Source organism: Chrysemys picta, chromosome 4 (genome assembly GCF_011386835.1).
Source record: "Chrysemys picta bellii isolate R12L10 chromosome 4, ASM1138683v2, whole genome shotgun sequence".
Lineage (NCBI taxonomy): Eukaryota > Metazoa > Chordata > Testudines > Emydidae > Chrysemys > Chrysemys picta.
This window is the reverse complement of record NC_088794.1, coordinates 11626611-11639434: the sequence shown is the minus strand read 5'-3', so window position 1 is coordinate 11639434 and position 12824 is coordinate 11626611. Positions and strand designations below refer to the sequence as shown.

The 12824-nt window shown below is 60.4% G+C and overlaps 1 protein-coding gene across 1 annotated transcript; it reads right to left on the bottom strand.

The window, feature by feature from the left end:
* Positions 1 to 8946: 8946 nt before the first annotated feature.
* LOC112061596 (eosinophil granule major basic protein 1-like) lies at positions 8947 to 12240 on the bottom strand. Its single transcript, XM_065591369.1, is given in 7 exon segments — positions 8947 to 9202; positions 9610 to 9721; positions 10272 to 10406; positions 10716 to 10825; positions 10828 to 10890; positions 11365 to 11452; positions 12162 to 12240. Coding segments are annotated over 6 exon segments (540 nt in total). The 5' UTR covers positions 11426 to 11452; positions 12162 to 12240; the 3' UTR covers positions 8947 to 9143.
* Between the last annotated feature and the right edge of the window lie 584 nt (positions 12241 to 12824).

The window sequence follows — 12824 nt, the reverse complement described above, 5'->3', positions numbered from 1 at the left end:
GCTGGGTGCCAAGGGGTTCTCATTCTCCTCCTGTCACAGAGCCGTAGTCACAAGGCCTTTGGGACGGTAGCTGGCTGGGGTGGTAAGAATACGCCATGACGAGCTGGCTGCAACTCTCACCTTCCAAGAGAGGAGACAATGGCCAAGCCAATGACTGACTGTACCAGCCAGCGGCCCCAGGAGGCGGAATGGGTGTAAAGCCCAAGTGCCTATGGCTATGATCCAGGCAATCACAGAGGGGACCAAGGCAGGGAGGGGTCCCCTGAAAGCCAGATCTGGCTCGCCTGGCATCAGATGCTCTGTCCTGCTCACTGTCCTCCGTACCGTGTGACCTGGCAGGTATCATATGTGGGAGCTCACTGGTAGGGGCCCTGGAGTTGCTGTTGGAGCCTCCCGGGACAAACACCGTCACTGCTTCCGGCAACTGTACCTAGATGGGTGGAATCTTTCTTCTGTCTCCCTAGCCGCGTCTACACTGGGGGTTAGGTCAGCCTAGTTGTGGCACTCGGGGGGGGGGGGGGTGCTTTTCTCACACACACACACAGAGTGGCGTAGCTAGGTGGATCTAAATTTGGGGTGTAGGCCTGGGTGAGCACAGCAGGGGACCCTGGACAGGAGGGGTCGGGAACCAGCATTATCAGGACAAGGTTCCCAGACACACAGGAGCTCAGCTTGGGACAGAGGCTGTGTCTACACTACCCAATCTGTGCCAGCACCGCTCCCGGGGTAGACACAGCGCAGGCCGGTGAAGGAGCTTTTCCTGCTGCTGTAGGGATGCCATCTCCCTGAACGGCGTTCGCTGGGCCAACGGCAACACCCGTCCAACAGCGTAGCTGAGTCCACTCTGGGGGTTCCCTGACGTAGCTGTGCCAGTGTTTTAAGCGTAGACCAGGCCTGACTGGCAAAGGGACGTAGCTGGAGCGCTGGCTGCTGCCAGGCTGAACTCGGTCTCTGTGCCAAGCGAAGCTGGCCCGCTTGGGGCAAGGCTGCCCGGTGCTGATGCGAACACAGGACGCGGTGCCCCGGCCAAGGGGAAAAGCCTCTGCACTGGGCGGCGCTAGCGGGAGAAGCAGGAGGGCTGGAGGCTGGAGCCGAGTCTCCTGTCCGTGGGGAAAAGCGCGACCCCTTGTGGGGGCTGGGCAGGAAGAGGCAGACCCGGGGGATGGGGCATAACCTATACCCTGTGAATCCATGCCAGGGAGCCCAGGGCTGGGGTGTGTGGGTTGGGATTGAGGGGCACTGGCAGAGCTGGGCGTGTGCCTAGGGACGGGCTAGCAGGGGCTGCGGGTCGGAACTGAGGTGCACTGCTGTCAGTCACAGCCCCCCACCCCACCCCCATCGCTGCCCTGCTCTCAGGGCGCACTGGCTCAGGGCGTCCCTGCCGATAAGCATCTCCCTGCCGCGCTGGGCAGGTTTCACAAGGCCATTTCACACAGTAACGGCCGTGCTGGGCCCCCGCGGGGCCGTTTCACCACAGGCTACAGCGCTGAGCGCCCGGCCACAGTGCCCCCTGAGTGTCAGCATTAGAGTCCCCTCCGCTGCCCCACACCCTGGTAATGTTACCAACCCTCCAGGATTGTCCTGGAGTCCCCAGGAATTAAAGATTAATCGTTAATTAAAGATTATGTCGTGATGAAATCTCTAGCAATTCATCCAACCAAAGTTGGCAACCCTACTACCTGGGGGCGGCCCCCTCAGAGCCAGGGACACACCCCCCCATTGCCATGGGGACCCTGCCCAGTGGGGCTGGGACTCGGGAGCCATAAACATGCCCCTGCAGACGCTGGCGGACCCGGGGTGGAGCTCTCCAGCGCCCTGGCACCAGCCCTGTTCAATGCTGCTATCAGTGCCCAGACCAGGCTGTGGATTGTGCTGTGACCTGGCCTGGCCTGACCCGGTCCTGTGCATTCCCACCGCTGCCAGCTCGAGCCTGCCCCAGCCCTGGCCACAACCTGCCCACGCCCCTGTGTCTGCCCCGGTCCCCACCCTCCTCCCTGGCTCTAGCCTGGCGCAGAGGAGCTGTGAGAACTGGGGCCCCATGGCTAAAGCCCCTCCCCCACCCTGTGAGGATCCTGACCCACAGGCCACTGCCCCAATGGGAACCTCCACCACCACCCCCAGCAGACACTGCATAGACCCTATGGGCTTGGGTCAGACCCCAGCAAGCACAGTACAGGGCTCCATTCCCCCAGACCTGTGCTCTCACTGACCCCAGCCCCACTCTGTTCCGGCCACCTGGGGCCCCTGCCCCCAATAACCTTCCACCTCACTGCAGCCCGGACACCAGGGTCCCCTGGCCCCCCAATAATCTTATGACCCTCTCCATCCAGGACACCCAGGTCCCCTGACCCCCCCAGTGACACCCTGACCCTCTCTATCCCGGACACCTGTGTCCCCGGCCACTAGATCTGCTCCATCTCCCTCCCCCATGGATTGTTTGGGATCTGGGCTGCGTCTTGCAGCTGGAAGGGCCAATTGGTGTCTCTCGCACCCATCCTCAGATGAGGGCGCCCCGGAGAAGGAGGTACCAGCCGAGCAGGGCGAGGAGGAGCCCAGGGAGCCGGAGCCACCGTGCCCCACAGAGAGAGAGAGCTTCAGGGTGATTGTGCCTGGCCAGGGGGCTGCACCTATCGGTATGTGGTTGTGAACAATTGCCAGACATTTTGGAACGCCCAGGTGAGTGGGGCAGGGGCACAGATTGTGGGGAGGACTCGCAGATGGGTCAGGAAGTGGGGTGGGATGCCCCATGTCCCCCTCCCCCTCCCCTCACAGAACGTGTGTGCCCGTTGCTACCGCGGCCGCCTGGCCTCCATCCACAGCAGCTTGATCAACCAGCGCCTGAGCTGCACGGCGCGTGCCCGCACCAACCGGAGCCAGGTGTGGATCGGGGGCGTCACCTCCGGCAGGGATTAGGAGAGTGTCTGGCCCAGGGCCGGCTCCAGGCACCAGCTTGGCAAGCAGGTGCTTGGGGCGGCCACTACGGAAAGGGACGGCAGGTCCAGCTATTCGACAGATGGTCCCTCGCTCCCAGCGAAGGACCTCCTGCCAAATTGCCACCGCAGATCGTGATCACGGCTTTTTTTTTTTTTGGTTGTTTGGGGCGGCCAAAACCCTGGAGCCTGCCCTGGTCTGGCCCTGCTGGCCCCGTTCCCCCAATGCCTGGGCCTGGCCCAGAACCCCCCCTCCCCCGACTCCCTCATCAGGGCCCTGCCAGCTCTCAGGCTGGCCTCCCCTCCAGTGCAGAGCGGACGGGGGATCCATTCCCCAATGCGGCGCAGTGTGTCCCCAGCCGGGACCCTGCTCAGGGCTGCCCCAGACCACCCCCTGCTTGCTCCCTGGGAGGTGGGCCTGGGCGGCTCAGGTGTGGGTCCAGCTGACCCCGGATGGCTGGGAGTCTTTTTGGGGCCCGGTGCCAGGGCAGAGGTTGGTGCCAGCACGTGTTGGGTACATCCTGCCCTAGGGCCTGACCCCCATCCCAGCGAATCCAGAACCCCTTGCTATGATCCCCAGCCACCACCCGGCTCCAGTGCACGAACGGCTCCTGGCCCCAGTCCAAGCGATGGCCCCGGCCTCTCAGAGGTGGGGGTGGCAGGTTCCCTGCATCCCCCTGCAGATGGGACAGCACTGATCCTAACCCAGCCCCTTCCCTCACAGAACCACTGTCTGCACGCCCACTGGGTCGACCGCAGTTCCTGGTACTACTCCAACTGGGCCAGAGGGAACCCCTGCCGCACTGGGCAAACATTTGTCGCCATGCGCCCTGCAAGTGAGGAGCCCCCCTGCTGGGGGGCGGGGACAGGGCAGAGATGGGGATCTATTCACCGCTTGAGGGAACAAGAGCCCTGGAGCAGGGGAACCGGGGACCTGTGGGCAGGGGATCTGGGGTTCATGGGGCCCTGGAACAGGGGATCCAAGAGCAGGTGGGCCTGTAGGGTGTGGGACAGGGGATCCGAGGGTAGGTGGGGCTGTGGGTATGGGGCAGGGGATCCGGTTTTAGTGGTAATATGGGGGTCTGGGGCAAGGGATCCGGGGTTTCCTGGGGGCTGCATTCCAGGTGCCAGTCAGGAGGGCACTAACCCCTCTCTCTCTGCCAGGTGGTCAATGGAGAAGTGTGAGTTGCGGGGCTAGAATGCCCTTTATCTGTGAGTACTGAGGGGGCTGCTCCCCCCACGGGACCCCGCTGCCCCCACCGCTCTGCTGGCCTGAGACTCCCCGCTCCGCCCTGCCGGGGGCGCCCCTGCTCCCTGGACTCGACTCTGCTCCTGGCCCTGCCCCAGCTCGCCGGGGGGGCAGCCCCCCCCCCCCCCCCCCGCTCATTGCCTGTGACTCCCTGCAATAAAAAGTGCTTCACTCATCACCCCCGGGTGTCGCTCCTTCCTGCCCCAGGACACTGAGGGCCCTGCACGCTCCATGGGGCTGGGCCGGTGGCGGGCGGGCAGGCGGGCGGGGGGGGGGTCGGACAAAAGGTGGCCGGGGGGGAGGGGGCTGGGGGTTACCCCCACCCAGGCATGGAGTCAAGAGGGGGAGTTGATGCTATTACAGAGCCCACTAGCGGGGACCATGTCCAGTTCTGGGGTTCCCCTGCCCCTGGGACATTCCCAGCAAGCCAAGGGCTAAGAAACGCCCAACCACAACGGAGCTGAGAGCTGCAGCCTCCCTGTAACGACGCTGCCTTTGGCGGGACACTTCTGAAAGTATCAATTCAGGACAAATTGCTTAGAGCAGGGCAGTCACAGCCCCAGGCTGGTGGTTCTCCACCTCTAAGGCACCAAACCAGCCAAACAGAGAGGATCTCACCCCACGGGCTAATCACAAGTCACACAAGCAATTCCCTTCGACACTCCAGTTTCCCAGTATCACCACCAGTGCCACTCGTTATGGGGACAAATGGTTATGAAAACCAATGCCCGAGTAAAAGAAAAACGTTTCTCTCGATCCCAAAGGACCAAGCCCCAGACCCAGGTCAATATACTAATCAGACCTTACCCACAAATAGGGGGACCAGACGTCCCGATATTATCGGGACAGTCCCGATTTTAGGGGACTTGTCCCGCGTCTCAACCTTACATTGGTCGGGATGTCTGGTCACCCTATATGAGGGGGGCCGTGGCAAGCTGGCACCGCCGGCGCCACTCACCTTTCCTCCCTGGGCCTGGGGCAGCGCGCAGCTGAGCTCCCGGCGCGGCGGAGCCAGCCCACGGGGCCCCCCGCCTGGCCTGCAGGAGCCCGCAGAGCGCAGCCCTGCCCCTGCCCCTGCCCCGGCCCCGGCACACAGAGAGGCAGCGAGGAGGTCTCACTCCCCTGCGTGCTGCAGCGGAGCGGGGCCTGTAGACTCCGGCAGCAAGCAGCGGCCGCCGGGCAGAGAGCCCCCCCGCCCCTGCCCCCCTCCCCTCGACCCGACCCTAGGAAGGGGCCAGAGGGACTGGGAGGGACCTGCCTGCTGGATGCTTCCCGGGTTCGACAGCGATAGGATAGACATAGACTGGAGGGGACGGGGAAGAAGGGTCTTTGGCTACTAGAGACCACTCCGTTCAGGAGCCTGGAATAGACCCAGGATTCCTGAGTTTCACAGTTCCTCTTCTGTCAGCAGATATCTGTGAAACCCAGTGGCAAAAAAAGTGTCTCATCCCCCTATAGAGCTGATCTATCACATATAGGATGACAACCTACTGCCTCTGCCATCACTTACTCCATTAGCTCAAGTGGCAGAAGTCTGTGCAGTGGATCTCAAGGTTCATCGGCAGGGTTGGAGCCATGCGAGTTTCACGATGATTCCACATGCCAGAATTTCTGGGGTAGTTCAGTTTTGATTTTTACAAAAAAACCTGGGGAAATGCATACAGAAATAGGGTGACCAGATGCCTAAATAGGGGAATCTCGAGCAGGAGTAGAGAGGTTATTTTATCTCTGTATTTGGCACTGGTGCAACCACTGCTGGAATACTGTGTCCAGTTCTGGTGTGCACAATTTAAGAAGGATATTGATAAATTGGAGAGTGTTCAGAGAAGAGTCACGAGACTGATTAAAGGATTATAAAACATGCCTTATAGTAATCGACTCAAGGACCTCAATCTATTTAGCTTAACAAAAAGAAGGTTAAGAAGTGACTTGGTTATAGACTGTAAGTATCTACATGGGGAACAAATAGTTAATAATGGGCACTTCAGTCTAGCAGAGAAAGGTAGAGCATGATCCAAGGGTTGGAAGCTGCAGCTAGACAAATTCAGACTGGGTATAAGGCATACCTTTTCAATGGTGAGAGTAATTAACGATTAACAATATACTAAGGGTCATGGAGTTTTTCTAAAAGCTATCCTCTAGGAATTATTTTGGGAAAGTTCAATGTCTGTGCTATACAGGCGGTGAGAACAGGTGATCACCGGATCCCTTCTGGCTTTGTAATCTCAGAACTAGGTACATCAATTCACATGCAAAATTCTCATTGAATTCAATAGGTGTCCTTGCCCTGTGGCTTGTGGTGCGGGCTGCAGCAGGGGCCGTACAACCCCTCTCACAACTTCCTAGGGCCCCCTCTCATGGCTCTGTGCACCTGTGTCTGTCATTGTCGTCCTCTCCCCTCCCCCCCGCCCCGCTCACCCAATGTGTCCTGATATTTCACTCTTGCGATCTGGTCACCCTAAGTGGGGCCAGCCATGGTGGAGGATGGGGGGACAGTCCCACGCAGGGCTGGCCCATTATGGGGAATGAAGGGACAGTCCCACGCAGGGCTGTGGGGGGGGGAAGGGAGTGGGTCAGCCGTGGTGGGAGCCTGGTTAGTTTTAGTAGCATCCTTAGACCCACAAGCTGCTGAACACCCTCAGTAGCCCCCTGTGGATGTCCAGGGTGTTACCCTGCCTAGCCCCTCCAGCAGGGGTGTCTCCCCCAGAGATGGCATCAGGCCTCAGCCCCTGTTCCCACCCACGCCCCTCCCCAGATTGTCCCTTGGGGATCCTGCTCAGAGTTCTCCAGCCAGCAATGTCCTGCCAGCCCATCTCACTGGGCCCCCGCCAGCTCCCAACCAGCCCACGGAGCTGTATAGATCTGTGGCTCTCAAACTTTTGTTCTGGTGACCCCTGTCACATAGCAAGCCTCTGAGTGCGACCCCCCCCTTATAAATTAATAACACTTGTTTATATATTTAACACTATTATAAATGCTGGAGGCAAAGTAGGTTGTGAGGTGGACGTTGACAGCTCGCGACTCCTCCATGTAGTAACCTCGTGACCCCCCGAGGGGTCCCGACTCCCAGTTTGAGAACCCCTGAACTAAGCAGTGTGAGAAAAGGGCCAGCCCAGCTGGGTGTCTTACAGAGGTGCAGCGGTTCCCACGGCTTCCAGACTGCACCCGGGGTGACAACCTGTCACAGAAGGTAAGTGGCAGAGGAATCGTGAGTATCAGGGTCTGTACAAAGGGATGCTAAACTGAAGAGCCTCTGCTGTGAGAAATCTCCTCTCCCCAACAAGGCGCACAGACCAGGGGCAAGTCCCCGCAAAGCTGCTCTTAGCTGAGCGAAATGTCTGGCGCTTCCTGACGGTGCGGCCTGTGGCAGGGGTGTGACGTTATTGATATAAACTGTGACCATATAGATCGTTGTTGCAACCACTGTTATATATTTGCAGCAAATATTGTACAAAGGTTGTCGTGGGAGGTGTCTAAGAAAAGGTTATGGTTTGCTGGTTATGATTATGCTGTCTATGTGCATGTATCATTTTTGGATTTAAACTTATAAGTATTGGCTCTATACGCTCTGTAATTTCAAACTTGTGCTATGCTTCTGGGTGACACCCCAGACAATTTGGCATCAGCACTGCCTAGCCTGCTTGATGGCCCGTTCAGGACCATCAGCTATACAACTGACCCACTGAGAGACTGCAGATACACCTTGTGACTCAGCAAGGCATGCAGGGACATGCCTATGGACAGAACTCTCAGCTAAGGTTTTTCATGCCATGTGCTGGAGAGCTTGTCTTTGGGACAAAGAAAGAAAGGCCACATGGCAAGAGACTATAAAAGGCTGCTGCAGCTCCTCCATCTTGTCTTCAATGCTGCTTCTGACCTCTGGAGGGACTTTGCTACAAACTGAAGCTCTGAACAAAGGGCTGATGACCCATCCCAGCTGGGGATGTTCCAGAGACTTGATTTGAACCTGCAGTTTAGTCCATCACTGCCACAAGCCTGAACCAAGAACTTTGCCATTACTGTATGTAACTGATTCCATGTAACCAATTCTAACTCTCCTTTATATTTCTTTCTTTTTATGAATAAATCATTAGATTTTAGATTCTAAAGGATTGGCAAGAGCGTGATTTGTGGGTAAGGTCTGATTTGTATATTGACCTGGGTCTGGGGCTTGGTCCTTTGGGATCGAGAGAAACGTTTTTCTTTTACTTGGGCATTGGTTTTCATAACCATTTGTCCCCATAACGAGTGGCACTGGTGGTGATACTGGGAAACTGGAGTGTCGAAGGGAATTGCTTGTGTGACTTGTGGTTAGCCCGTGGGGTGAGATCCTCTCTGTTTGGCTGGTTTGGTGCCTTAGAGGTGGAGAACCACCAGCCTGGGGCTGTGACAGCCCTGCTCTAAGCAATTTGTCCTGAATTGATACTTTCAGAAGTGTCCCGCCAAAGGCAGCACCGTTACAGGGAGGCTGCAGCTCTCAGCTCCGTTGTGGTTGGGCGTTTCTTAGCCCTTGGCTTGCTGGGAATGTCCCAGGGGCAGGGGAACCCCAGAACTGGACATGGTCCCCGCTAGTGGGCTCTGTAATAGCATCAACTCCCACTCTTGACTCCATCCCTGGGTGGGGGTAACCCCCAGCCCCCTCCCCCCCCCCCGGCCACCTTTTGTCTGCCCCCCCCCCTCCCTCCGCGCCCGCCCGCCACCGGCCCAGCCCCATGGAGCGTGCAGGGCCCTCAGTGTCCTGGGGCAGGAAGGAGCGACACCCGGGGGTGATGAGTGAAGTACTTTTTATTGCAGGGAATCACAGGCAATGAGCGGGGGGGGGGGCTGCCCCCCCGGCGAGCTGCGGCAGGGCCAGGAGCAGAGTCGAGTCCAGGGAGCAGGGGAGCCCCCGGCAGGGCGGAGCGGGGAGTCTCAGGCCAGCAGAGCGGTGGGGGCAGCGGGGCCCCGTGGGGGGAGCAGCCCCCTCAGTACTGACAGATAAAGGGCATTCTAGCCCCGCAACTCACACTTCTCCATTGACCACCTGGCAGAGAGAGAGGGGTTAGTGCCCTCCTGACTGACACCTGGAATGCAGCCCCCAGGGAACCCCGGATCCCTTGCCCCAGACCCCCGTATCCCCACTAACACCAGATCCCCTGTCCCACACCCACAGCCCCACCTACCCTCGGATCCCCTGTCCCACACCCCACAGGCCCACCTACCCTCGGCTCCCCCGTCCCACACCCCACAGGCCCACCTACCCTCGGCTCCCCCGTCCCACACCCCACAGGCCCACCTGCTCTTGGATCCCCTGTTCCAGGGCCCAATGAACCCCAGATCCCCTGCCCACAGGTCCCCGGTTCCCCTGCCCCAGGGCTCTTGTTCCCTCAAGCAGTGAATAGATCCCCATCTCTGCCCTGTCCCCGCCCCCCGGCAGGGGGGGCTCCTCACCTGCAGGGCACATGGCGACACACATTGGCCTAGTGCGGCAGGGGTTCCCTCTGGCCCAGTTGGAGTAGTTCCAGGGACTGCGGTCGACCCAGTGGGCGCGCAGACACGGGTACTGTGAGGGAAGGGGCTGGGTTAGGATCAGTGCTGTCCCATCTGCAGGGGGGCCGTGGGGAACCTCCTACCCCCACCTCTGAGGGGCCGGGGCCATCGCTTGGGCTGGGGCCAGGAGCTGTTCATGCACTGGAGCCGGGTGGTGGCTGGGGGTCATAACAAGGGGCTCTGGATTTGCTGGGATGGGGGTCAGGCCCTAGGGCAGGATGTACCCAACACGTGCTGGCACCAGCCTCTGCCCTGGCAACGGGCCCCAAAAAGACTCCCAGCCATCCGGGGTCAGCTGGACCCACGCCTGAGCCGCCCCAGGCCCACCTCCCAGGGAGCAAGCAGGGGATGGTCTGGGGCAGCCCTGAGTAGAGTCCCGGCTGAGGACACACTGAGCCGCAGCGGGGGATGGATCCCGCTGTCCGCTCTGCACTGGAGGGGAGGCCAGCCTCAGAGCTGGCAGGGCCCTGATGAGGGAGTCGGGGGCGGGGGGGGGGGGGGGTTCTGGGCCAGGCCCAGGCAGTGGGGGAATGGGGGGCAGCAGGGCCAGACACTCTCCTTACCCTGCCGGAGGTGATGCCTCCAATCCACACCTGGGCCCGGTTGGTGCGGGCACGCACCGTGCATCTCAGGCGCTGGTTGGTTGCATAGTTGTGGATGGAGGCCAGGCGGCCGCGGTAGCAACGGGCACACACATGCTGTGGGGAGAGGGGAGGGAGACATGGGTCATCCACCAACTACCACCCGATGCGCCATCCACTGCCTCTATGCCCCTGTGTCACCCCTTCAGCCCCTCCACTGCCCCTATGCTGCCTCCACCACCCTACCACTATCTACTGCCCCTCCACTGCCCCCCACATCCCCTCCACTGTCCCCATGGGCCCCCCGTCACCCGTGTACCCCCTCCACTGCCCCCATGTGCCATTCTCTAACCCCATGGTTCTCCCACCCCACTTCCTGACCCATCTGCGAGTCCTCCCCACCACCTGTGCCCCTTCGTCACTCACCTGGGCTCCCCGAAATGTCAGGCAACGGTTCACAAACACATAGCGACAGGTGTGGCCCTCCTGGCCAGGCACTATCACCCTGAAGCTCTCGCTCTCTGTGGGGCATGGTGCTCCGGCTCCCCGGGCTCCTCCTCGCCCTGCTCGGCTGGTACCTCCTGCTCCGGGGCGCCCTCATCTGAGGCTGGGTGCGAGAGACACCAGTTGGCCCTTCCAGCTGCAAGACGCAGCCCAGATCCCAAACAATCCTTGGAGGTGGGAGCAAATCTAGTGGCCAGGGACACAGGTGTCCGGGATAGAGGGTCAGGGTGTCACTGGTGGGCCAGGGGACCCTGGTGTTCCGGATGGAGAGGGTCATAGGATTATTGGGGGGCTAGGGGACCCTGGTGTCCGGGCTGCAGTGAGGTGCAAGGTTACTGGGGGCAGGGGCCCCAGGTGGCCGGAACAGAGTGGGGCTGGGGTCAGTGAGAGCACAGGTCTGGGGTAACGGAGCCCTGTACTGTGCTTGCTGGGGTCTGACCCAAGCCCATGGGGTCTATGCAGTGTCTGCTGGGGGTGTGGAGGTTCCCACTGGGGGCAGTGGCTGTGGGTCAGGCTCCCCACAGCGTGGGGGAGGGGCTGTAGCCACGGGGACTTGGGACTCAGGACTTACGGAGCTGGTGAGTAGAGACGGCCCCCAGCAGGGCAAGTGCCAGGACCAGGAACAGCTTCATCTCGGGCAGACCTGGGATGGCAAACCACTGTGAGAGAGAGACAGATTGACACCCCCCGTCCAAACTCCCCACAGTCACTGAGCCCATACCGACCCTCCTGCCTAGAGCCCATCCCCCTCCTTCCATTTAGCTCAAACTGATCCCCACCCCCCCGCCCTGCACCTAGGGACCTCCTGCCACTGCACCCTGACCTACCACCAAACTCCGCTGGGCTGATGACCACCCTCCAACCAATGCAGCCTTTCCCAGCAAAGGTAGGGCTGGGCCAAGCAAGGGTGAAGAAGTGAGCCCAGGGCCTTGGCTCAGCTCGGGGGAGACAGGTGAGCTGTCACTCACCTGCCCTGTAACACAGGGACAACGGGCTGTGGGCATCCATTGACTATGGACAGAAGGTGGCAGAGAGAACCCAGCATGTGCTGTTAGTCTGTGGAACTCCCTGCCACAGGATACAAGGGGCCGAGAGCGCTGAGCAGTGCCAGGACTTTCTGGGCATCAGAGCAGCCTCAGGGGCCAACAGTGAGGCCTCATGACCTCAGGCTCCAGGGCAGGAGCTGAACAGCCCCCAGGGTCAGGCAGGGATCTGCCCCTGCCACAGAAAGGTGAATTATGGCAGTCACTTTCCCAAGGCATCCAGCACTGGCTGCTGTGAGAGCCAGGTCCTGACCGAGCGACCCCACTCTGGAGCGGCTCCCCATCACCACCCATAGCCCCTGGGGTCACCAGAGAACCCCCTCACCTCTGTGATGGCTGTGGGTCCTCAGCGAGCTCCAACGGCTCCAGCCATCCCAGCCCCTTATATAGCTCTGGAGCAGGAGGCTGGAGATGTGGAAAGAGCCACTATCAACTCCCAGCCCCTTATTCTCCACACCCCCCCCCCGCACCCCACAGCTTGCAACATCCCCACACCCAGCCTGGGCTCTGACCCACCAGCTGCCCCATGTCACCCTCTAGGGGCCATCGGAGGAGTTTACAAACGAGCTGTCTACAAAGTTCCCCCAACTCCCCATAGACCATAGGGGGTCCTGGATTCACCCCCCTGCTGATGGTAGCAGAGAGCTGGGCTCCCACTCGGGGACCCGCTTTAGGAAGACCCTGACTGTAAGGCCGGCTAGCAGGAGCTGTGGGTCGGGATTGAGGAACGCTGCTGTCAGCCCCCCCTCCCCCCCATCACCAGCCCACTCTCAGGCCGCACTGGCTCAGGGCGTCCCTGCAGATAAGCATCTCCCCACAGGTGCTGGACAGGTTTCACAAGAGGATTTCACACAGCAACGGCTGCGCTGGGACCCCGTGTCTGGGCTGTCCCAATAACCCCTGGGGCCGTTTCACCGCAGGCTGCAGCGCTGGGCGCCCGGCCACAGGGAAGGGGGCAGCAGCCAATTGGGTGACCAGATGTCCCAAT